Raw genomic sequence first — 10,635 nt, forward strand, 5'->3', positions numbered from 1 at the left:
TGGGGTTCCATGAGGAGGGCTTTCTTTGGTTGGGGGCTGGGGTGCTCTGTCTTCCTAGAAAAGATGCTCAAGGCCTTGCAGGCTGTCTCAGTGAGGGCTTTGTTGGGAGCTCTGCCCAAGCCAGGGGGAAGTGAGGTGAGGCTCCTGGGGGTCCCACACGCCATCTCTGTGGGTCGTTTCGTGGAAGCTTCACTTTCAAAGACCACAACAGAACTCTTTTCCCCCACTGGGCTCAGGAAAGGTGATGGACAGATTGGGAAACTGAGGAACGGAGAGGAGATGTGCATAATCAGGACATTTGCTCAGACAGAGGTAAGTTCTGAGGCCAGGACTCAGGAGTCTCAGCCCCAGGACCTGTAGCTTAACTGCCTCGAGATTAGAAGTCACAGAATCATCCCCCTGCTTTTCCTGGGTTCTAAGTGAAGGCTCTACAACAGGACAAGGGCTCACGGGAAAAGAAGAGGCGACCTGTGCAGAGGAGGAGAGCTGATCGGTGTCTCCCTGAAACCAAGTGCAGCACCGGAGTGTTCAGTTAGAACAGCGGTGCTCAGTCTTGGGCAATTTGGGGACATGTGACAATAGTGGTGCAGTGGTTAAAAGCTCGGCTGCTAACCAAAAGGTCCGCAGTTCAAATCCACCAGCCGCTCCTTGGAAACCCTGTGGGGCAGTTCTACTCTGTCCTATAGGGTCGCTATGAGGTGGAATCGACTTGACGGCAGTGGGTTTGGTTTTGGTTTTTGGAGACATTCTTGGTTGTCACAGCTGGCTGTGGAGGAGGTTGGTTCTAGCACACTGGGTAGAGGTCAGGGATGCTGCTAAACGTCCTACTATGCACAGGACAGCCACTACAACGAAGAACTATTTGGCCCAAAGTGTCAGTAGTGGCAAGGCTGAGAAACCCTGGGTTCAACTAAACAAAGATCTTGGTGAGTGTTGAGGGCTCCACCCACCATGGGACAGTGTGCCAAGAGAATGGGGTGAAATATTTAAAAAAAAGAGAGGGGGGAAGGTGATCAGCTCAGGGGCAGAACTAGCTAGAGGAATGGGCTGGTTAGATTATCCCAGTGGTTCTTTTTACCGAAGGCAAACTCTGTCCAGGCGCTGTATGATGCTGAGGCTGCAGACGTGGGCCAGCCAGGCAGCCCCAGCCCTCGAGGAGCCGGGCATTGTGAAGAATCCCCCCTGAGGAGGTAGTGACGCAGACACCGAGAGCTCAGCCTGGGGGGTGGGCTGGCAGGCACACTTGGAGCCCCCACTCCCAAGAACAACTACAGCCTCCCAGTCCCTGAAACCTGACATGCATTAAAGACAGTAAAGCAAATAATCATCAGTATTGGAGGGACTGAGATTAGCGACGGGGACGAGGGAGTCCTTCCAGATTAATCATGCATCGAGGCTCCTTCAGAGGAAGAGGAAATTATGCACAGCACGGTTGCTCAGGCGGGGAGGGAAAACAATAGCTCTTTAATATGGGGGTTGCTTAGAGCTCTGTGGCAGGGACCCTCCCTGGTTTGCAGCCCAGCAGCAGCCTTGCTTCCTGTTCCTGAGAGGCTCCTTCCCCACCCTCCCAGCAGGGGCGGAGGATCCTGGTCCTACTCCCACCTGTGGAATAGCGGCAGGCATCTGCCCAGTCCTTGACCAGCCATGCGGGAAGCCCAGAATTTAGAGTCTTAGAGCTTCAGTCCTGGCCTCCAGACCCAACCTAGATGTCACCTCCTCCAGGCAGCCTTCCCTGACCAGCTGTTACACTCTCCTGGGGTGCTTTCTGCATGCAACCCTGGATCACAGTTACTTGGGTACATGTTGGAACCCAGCAGGGACAACCACATATCATATTTCATTGATTCTAAGATGCACTAAAATCCCCCCGCCCCTTGATGCCCCTTGGGTGTGCCATACAAGCAATGGTACGTCACAGCGCAGATGGCAGCATTTTCCTCTGTCAGCAGTATATAAAATAAAGCTCTGCCTCACTCCTGGTGTTGTTTTGTATTTGAAGAAATATGGTAGAAGGTGCTCAGTGTGTGTGAGCACTCCAGGCCCAAGTTCGAGTTCTCAAGGGCTGAACTGGTGCTGAGGGTGCCTCTGTTTCCACCTCAAGGACCAGCCCTACAAGCATCAGTGTCTGTGGAATGACTGACTGAGCGTATGAATGCTCAGGTCATGTACAGGCCAGGTCTGTTGCTCCAGGGCCCCCTCTGGTCAGTCTCCGCCCCTACCCTCCACCCTTGCAGTCAGCACCAGCCAGCACTCAGCTCCAGGGACTGAGGTCTGTTTCTGTTGAAGCCATAAACGCTTGCTGAGACACCTCTGTCTGCAGTGACCCCAGGCTCCTGCGTGCTTTGTGGATAATCAAAAGCTAGAAATGAAGCGGGGCTGGGCTAAGTCCTGGCTGTCCCAGTGAACAGGGCCGAAAGTTCTCTCTCTGGCCTGTGAATAGCGGTGGCACCCTCTGCTGTAGCGGCCAGTCCTCTCTGAACTGTCCCCCAGGCCAGGCGAAACCAGCGAGGCACACAGGAGGGTCCCCCCACCCCCCGCCTTTATCTGGGAGCTGAAACAAAAAAAACCAAACCCGTTGCGGCTGGGTGGATTCCAACTCATAGCGACCCTATAGGACAGAGTTAGAGCTGCCCCATAGGGTTCCCAAGGAATGGCTGGTGGATTCAGACTGCTGACCTTTTGGTTAGCAGCTGAGATCTTAACCACTGTGCCACCAGGGCTCCTCTGGGGGCCGGGGGCGGGGGAGCACGACGACAGCCTCATTTATCATCAGAGGGCGGTGCCAGCTGGTGTGTGAAGCCGAAAGTGACGGGAGCTGGGAGAGGCGGCCCAGAGCAGTGCTGGCTCTTCTGGACACAGGGGTAGGGGCTAGCTTCTGCCCAGGGGTCCCCAAACCCCAAGGACACAGAGCACAGGGAGAGCTGTCCCCAAGCCAAGGCCCTGATGAAGGGTCTGCTCCTCTACCCTCGCCAGCATCACCTCCTCCTAAGTCTGACAAACAGAAAAGTTTCCAGATATTGTCAAATATCCCGCAGGGGCAAACTGCCTACAGTTGAGAACCACAGGTTGACCCCAACTTTCCAGTCCAGGCCCAGCTATACTGATTTTTAAGGTCCCTTCTAGTACTGACCTTCTGTGGCTCCACCCCTGCTTCCGCCCAGGTGGCCCTATTTTTTGGGCCCCTTGGGATTGGGGGAGCGGCTTGGTTAGATGCAGTGCGTAGAAGAAATGTTCTCCAGAACAATACTCCCAGAGCCTGTAGTACCCCAAGCCCCACCATCCCAGGCATCCCAGCTCTATGTGGCCCTGTCCCACCCCACCTGCTCCCCTGAGTGCCCCAGGATCCCTCCTGGTTCCTGTCTGTGGTGTCTCAGGCCGGCTCAGTTTCAAAGGCAGGCAGCCTGGTATGGTGGACAGAGGCAGGAGGCCAGGGTTCTAGTCCTGGCTCTGGCTGCGTGGCTTCAGCTTCCCCTTCTGTTCACCAAAGTGGCTAGCTGAGCTGATTTTTGAGGCCCAGCTCCTTCTCCTCTCTGCCTGGATGGCCATGCTGCTGGACTGGGCTGGAGGTGGGGGGCAGTGGCTTGAGAGGCTCCCTCTTCATCCGTGCCCACCCTGTCCTTCCCCAGGCTCGCCTGTCCCCAGCTCGTACCTGATGGTGTTGTCGGCATCACAGGGGCAGGGCAAGGTGCAGCCTGGGCCGTGCAGGCCCTCAGGGCACAGCCGCTCCTGGCAGCTCGGGCCCTTGTAGCCCAGCTCACACTCGCAGGCGCCTGAGGTGGGCGAGCACTGGCCCCCGTTGTGGCAGTCACAGCGCTGGGAGCACTGGAAGCCGAAGGTCCCGAAGGGGCACTCTTCCTGGCACCTGTGGGGACAGCGGGGAGGGACTGAGACTGTGGGTGGAACTGCCCTTGACCTTGCCTCCAGGCTTGGGCCTGGTACCCTCCCTCCTCAAATCCTCCTCCGGGAAGTATTCCGTGATTTTCCTCACCCCAGTCAGTTCCCTCCTTCATACCAGTCTCCTGAGTCCCCCAGCACTGAGTCTGCACTATCATATTTCATTGATCCTAAACCTTATATATTTAAAATATGTGTTAACATCTCTGAAATCAGGTAAGCGTTACAGCTGATGGCAGGGCATAGTTTAATCATCAGTGTTTTTCTTCTTAGCAGTGTATGAGACAACGCAACTTACCATCGGCAGCATCTCAGACTTTATGAAATGCGGTCAGTTCACTTCTGCTCATCGTTTGTGAGTGTGTGGACAGATGTACGGTCTCCCTTGTCACACTGGGAGATGTGTCTCCTCCACTAGTGTGGAATTGCGCCCGAGCAGAAGAGGCCTCCTTCTTCATCAGACTGGGGAATCCCCCATGTCAGGGGTCATTTCTCCTTCCTTGGATTGGGGGTCCCCTCAAGGCAGGGGCTGAGACTATCCCATCAGCCCATGAGCCACCAAGGATGAAGCCTTCTTTGTGTCCTGTCTCCACTGGGGTCGAATACCAAGAGCTCCACACATGATAACTAGTCAACTTCCTTCATTAACTGTGTAGGACTATTGGCTGTGGACCCCCTGTGGGAGGTTGTGACCCCCACTGCTGAGCAGCCAGCCTTCCGAATGTGCCCCAGCCTCCTCCCCACCCCATGTGTCCCTCCAACCCCTGCCAGCCTATAGCTGTTTCCAGGGGATGCAAATCCATTGTCACAACTGGAGCCTGACTAGTCACGGGGTAAATCTGGGGATAAAACCCCCAAACCATACCCACTGCTGCTGAGTCAATTACGACTCACAGCGACCCTACAGGACAGAGTCCAACAGCCTCATAGGATTTCCAAGGCTGTAAATCTTTATGGAAAGACTGCTACGTCTTTCCCCCAAGGAACGGCTGGTGGGTTCGAACCTCTGACCTTTTGGTTAGCAGCTGAGCGCTTTAACCACTGTGCCACCAGGGCTCCTAGAAATGGGCAACTCCTGCGTCTCAAAGGTGAATGGAAATGGCCTCTGGACTCTGTGGTTTTGTATTATCCGTGTCCCAGCACTACTTCAGTGGTGCGGATAATTGAGAACTGACCTCACAGCTCTCGGGCATCACTTCCTCCTCTGTAAAATGGGATGATAATAATAACGAAACCTCATCAAGCTGTTGGAGGATTCAGTAAGAGAATGCATGAAACATTTATAAAGGTACATGGCACATGGTAAGGGCTCAATAAAAAATGGTAGTTATAACTACTACTGTTAATAATGTCTTTCTAGCTCCTAAAACAGAGCCCATCTGACCTTCAGAACTCAGATTCTGCATAAGCAAAGCTCAAAGGGAGTAATTCCAATACGTAGCAGTCAGAATCTTTACCTGAGGGATTATAAATGTTTTTATTTTTATATTTTTCCATTTTCTAGGTTTTCTGTATATATTCTATAATAGTTAGGGGAAAAAGCAATAAAAGATGTTTTAAAAAATGTAGCCCTAGCTTCCTTCTTAAATCTTGGAGGGTCATGGGTGGAATCAAATGTTCTTCTCCACAGATAGGGCAGGAAGACCTGTGTGTGGGTGACTTCATGTCAGTCACTAGGAGGCTTGGGTGCCTGTGATGGGGTTGAATAACCAGACCCCAGGGTGTGGTAGGACCAGCCAGTGAGTGGCTTAGGGAAGCAATCAGGGTTTGGGGGCACTAACTTTGCAACTCCAGATTGGAGTGTCCCTGTCTTTGTTGCCCTTTGCCCACAGTGACAGGAAGAGGAGGAGGGTGGCTGGCTGGCTGGCCTTGAGGCCTTCCCCTCAAGGAAAGCTCTGCCAGCTCTCCCCTCTCAGGGCCACTGTGGCAAACGGATGAATCTGGCAGGATGGGGGCCCAGCAGGGATAAGGATGGCAACAGCCCCCCACCCCCATATGATATAGGGGCTTCCGGTTGTTCACACCCTGAAGCCTGTCCTCCACCCTCAGAGCAGCAGACATCCTCAGTACCCTCACTCTGGAGTTGAGGAAGCTGAGATGTAGAGGTGAAGTGACTGCTCCAAGCTCACACTGCCTGCAAGTGCCCAAGACAACCCAGACGATCTCCTGGCAGACTGCGCCGCATTGGAACCAATCTGAGGCCTCACGAAGGGAAAGAGGGCAAAAAAGAGAAGGAGGAAGAGGAAAGAAAGAAGGGGTGTCTGGAGAATGAATGGAAGGTGAATGACAGGAAGGAGGAGGAGAAGCAGGATGGGGGCGGTAAGGAGTGAAACTGAGGCAGAAGGGGAGGGGGAAGAGCTGTTGAAGTCCCATATGATCATTAACTGAATTACCAGCCCCGTTCTGCCTCAAAAAGGAGCCCTGGTGGTGCAGTGGTTAAGCACTCGGCTGCTAACCAAAAGGTCAAGGGTTAGAACCCACCAGCCACTCCAGTGGGAGAAAGATACTGCAGTCTGCTTCTGTAAAGATTTAGTCTTGGAAATCCTATGGGGCAGTTCTACTCTGTCCTATAGGTCACTATGAGTTGGAATTGACTTGACAGCAATGGGTTTGGTTTCTTGGTTTTTTGGTTCTGCCTCAGAATAGGTTTCCCCAGAAGTCATTGAGCTTAGCTTGCCGTAGATGTCTCAGACTTCGGGGAGAAAAGCCAGACCAGGAGAGGTCCCCAGGAGACACCTCCTGATTCTCCTCCCTGTCACTGGAACATTCCTGCTCCCTCTCACCAGCAGGACTGGGCCGAGCACTGGACATTGAACTCCCTCTGAAGGGCAGTCCTCTACCCTGCCATACTTCCACGGTGCCTGATTCCACAGCCCCAGAAAAAGAATCTGGAAATGCAGTGTTGACGACCTAACCATTTACATAATCAGCCCCTTTTTTTCCTCCTCACAATTTAAACAACTTATTTATTTAGAGATCAAGCAACGATTGCTGATGAATTTTACACAAAGCACACTAATAACAGGCCTATGGAGCAGAAGCGTAATCACAGCAGGAATTAGTTTTCTACTTAAACATCCTTCCTTTGCAACATATCAATCTAATGTGTCTGATATTGTCATTAACAACCAGATCCATTGCTCAATTAAATTACAAACTGAGCTGCAAAGCCCTTGTTACGTGTTTAATTTACACAGGTTTTTGCCTATCTGGGGAGGCTTGCATTATTACACTCGCTCAACTTTAATAAGCTCGGTGATGATTTGGGGTGGGTTAATGTAGCTGTCATCTTCAAAATTAATGGAGGCAATTTTACAAAATATTAAACGCCAGGCAGCCCATTTGGGTGTGAACCCGAATGCTACAGGCCCTCCTATTGTACTCTCCTGCGGTTGACTGGGGAACTTACTAGAGGGCCCCTAGTCTTTTGGGGTTTCTCTTCTACCCCAGGCTCATGGCAGGGCTCCAACACGAAGGGGGATTTTGAATTGTTTCTCCATTTGGGACATCTTGGCAGTGAAAATCAAGAGAGTTGATGAGCTGAGATCTACTGGTGTTGAGTCTAGCTGGCTGGAGCCCGGGGCCTGCTCATCTCCAACAACAAATGAGCTGTATTCTTTCCCATATGGAAGTGGAGTGAAACACAGATGTCCTGTCTGGTTTCAAAGTCTCTCTGGCTCCTGTTCCTACTAGCTCATCCCGGAAGCTTCCTTCTTTGGGGGAGATGGTGAGGATGGGAGGGTGTGCTCAATGCTTCAGGCCCCCCAGAGATTCAATCTCCATCAGGCGTCAGGAAGGATGGTGCCCCACAGACCACCCCGTGTTCTATGCCTGGGAAGCTCCTGTCAATGAACACTGGCTCGCAAAGGGATCCAATCTGGCTTACAAGACCTTGGGCTGCAGGTAAGCAAGCCTAAGGATAAAAATGGAAAATGTCTCTTCTGGACATCATTAAGGATCTGGGCCTGATTCCAGCGAGAGTTGGAGGAGACTAATTACGTTGGTCAGAGTTGGAAGGACTCATTGGTTGACTGAGCCTTAATCCCTGCTTCCTGATATTACCTGGGCAGGGGAGGCAGAGGGGTGGCAAAGAATGTTCTTCTCATCTCACCTTGTCTAGACAGACTAACAAAATCCAGAGGTCGGAAATGAAACATGGATCCAATGGAACCATGATCCAGGGTGTGACAGCCTCCGCATCACTGTCCTCTCTCTGTGTGAAGAGACACATGTGGCTGAGGGCTGAGGATGAGAGGAAGGAGACTTGGCCTGGGTCCTGTGAGCGCATGTCCTCCTCTAGCTCACAACAGACCACTGGCTGTTGTGCCTCCCTCCTCCACAGTGCCCACCGTATCCTCATGGCATACTTTTTCCATAAGTAAATGTGCACCTATGGTCATTTCTCAGTTCTGTGCTGTGTGGATTATCCACTCTGCAAGGTTGTTTGGACTCCAGGACACTGGTGCCTCATTGAGTCTGCTCTCCAACCATAGGCCTTCAGAGGATGTGAACTGATGCCAGTATCCTTTGGGCGGAACTCATATTAGGAAGGAAAATCCACTGCTGGGAGAAATCGTGCTGAATGTGGGAAGTGATTTTGCACTCTCAACTCCTTTCGATTATCTGTGCCATTGCCTCCCTGCATCAGCGCAGAAAGTAGAGTGGGTAAGAGGTGCTCACCTCCATCCCCCAGGTAAGCCAAGGCAAATTCAGGGCTTGGGTAACTGGACTGGGGGAGGGGAGGGGCTGTGCTCTGCAGGCTGTGGGCAAGGAAGGATGAGTTGATAGATCTCCCTGGCAAGAGGCCTCAGAATGCTTTCTGAGGAAGGAGACAGGAACGCTGGCAAAGTGAATGCTGTGGGCTCGTACCTTAGCAGTTATACGCAAGGCTGTGGTGAACATTAGCAATGTGAAGAGCAAGGACAATAGTTAATACCCAGCCTTACCTGTCTCCCATGTATCCGGCTGTGCAGTGGCACTGCCCTGTCACATGGTCACATTGTCCTCCATGGTGACAAGGACAGTCCTGGCTGCAGTTCTGGCCGAACGTCCCTGGCGGACAGGGCTGGGCACATACTGCTCCCTGAAAAAGAGGAGGGAGACACGTATGGGTGGGTGCTCCTGAGGTGCCATCTGGGAGGCCCACTCTCCTAGGAAGGGCACAGAAGCTACAGCCCCAGGGACCACCCATTCCTCCAGTGGAAGCCTCGAAAGAAGCATAGAAAGCAGGATATCATGGCTCCAAAGCTCTCATTTTACAGATGGGGAGACTGAGGCCAATTTGCTCATCCAATTATTCAGTACACACTTAGTAAGTACCTACTGTATAGCAGGCACTGTATTAGATACTAAGGATACAAAAAAATGAGTAAGACTTGATTCCTGTCCTCCCAGTCTCCTAGGGGAGACAAACAAGAAAACAGATAATTAAAGTGCAAGGTGCTAAGCACTGTCACACTGGTATAAAGTAAAGCATGAGGGGAAACCAAGAAGAGGATTCTGATTAAACACAGTGGTTTGGAAACATACATTTATCTCCACTTCTTTCCCAAACCCAGCTAATGTAAGAATAAAGGGGGGTGGTGGTGGTGGGGGGGGATAGAAACCCTCAAAGACAAAAGGAAAAGGAGAGGAGACCATAATTGATTAGAGCCGTCACATTTTGGAAGATGGAAAAGCAGACAGAGGAGTAATAACTGACTTAGGTTTCTGCTTTCTCAGCAGTGCTAAGGGCCTGAAAAGGAAGTGTGGGGAGACATCAAGATGCGGGCTGATTAAGTCCTTTGTAACCTCAGAAAAGCTCAGGAATCGGGGACACTGGGACCCTCTGAAGGTCAAGGTGCAGGTGTGGTGAAAACAAGAGGACTGTCTGAAAGTTTATAAAAGAGGAATTAAACCCCAGATCTCTCTGTCCCCCACCCCCAGCTTCAAAGAGCAAAGTGACTTCCCCTCCTCAAGTCTGGCAGAAGACTGGTGGTTTACTGTCTGTCTGAGGAGCTGGCCCACATAGGCTTCAGACGATGCAGGGACACCAGGCACAGCTGACAGTTGGGGTGCTGCACTGAAATGGAGGTCATGTGGAACTCTGACTGCTGAATGATCAGAACCTCCACTTTCTTCCCCTACTCGGCTCCCAGAATGCTGACTGCCAGACTATACTCCCACTGGCAAGAGTCCTTTCTGGGGAAACTTGATGAGCTCAGGAGAAAAGATCTACAGATATTGACATTTGAGGGTCTCATCAGTCAACAAGGCTGGCATGGTCTCCCAATTCCAGGCTTCGATCAGTTTTCCGAGGGTCATCAGATATTTGAAATAAGGTTCTGGCATGAGAGATGAACCAAAACAAACAGACAAAGGAATGCAGAGGAAAGAGGAACTGTGCAAGAAACTAAGAAAACTTTAAAAAAAGAAAAATAAAAACACTAATATAATTTAAAAAATGAGTATCCTAGGTAGTTATAAGAAAGATATTGCATCAAGAAATAATGGAGTGCTATAAAAGAGGATATCTAGAGAATAGTAAGGAATTCTTGAAAATAAAAAAAAATCAGATGGAAGAAATTTTCAAACATGCAACAGAAGGGCTGAAAGTTAAAGTTGAAGAAATTTCTCACAAAGAAGAACAAAAAAGAGTGAAATTGAAACTAGTGGAGAAAACATAAGAAAATTAAAATAATCTATCCTAAAGGTCTGACATTAATTAATAGGGGTTCCAGACAGTGGGGCAGAGAAAATAGA

At 51.0% G+C, this 10,635-nt stretch overlaps 1 protein-coding gene across 1 annotated transcript in view; it reads right to left on the reverse strand.

Moving 5' to 3' along the window:
- The window catches only part of MEGF11 (multiple EGF like domains 11), a 255,173-nt gene that overhangs the window by 63,492 nt on the left and 181,046 nt on the right, over positions 1-10,635 (reverse strand). Inside the window, exons 7-8 of the mRNA XM_004374678.2 lie at positions 8,841-8,977; positions 3,650-3,862 (exon numbers count right to left, since the gene is read on the reverse strand). Coding sequence (XP_004374735.1) covers positions 3,650-3,862; positions 8,841-8,977 — 350 coding nt within the window. The remainder of the gene's footprint in view (positions 1-3,649; positions 3,863-8,840; positions 8,978-10,635) is intronic.

This window comes from Trichechus manatus, unplaced genomic scaffold, assembly GCF_000243295.1.
Source record: "Trichechus manatus latirostris isolate Lorelei unplaced genomic scaffold, TriManLat1.0 scaffold00030, whole genome shotgun sequence".
NCBI classification, from domain to species: Eukaryota; Metazoa; Chordata; class Mammalia; order Sirenia; family Trichechidae; genus Trichechus; species Trichechus manatus.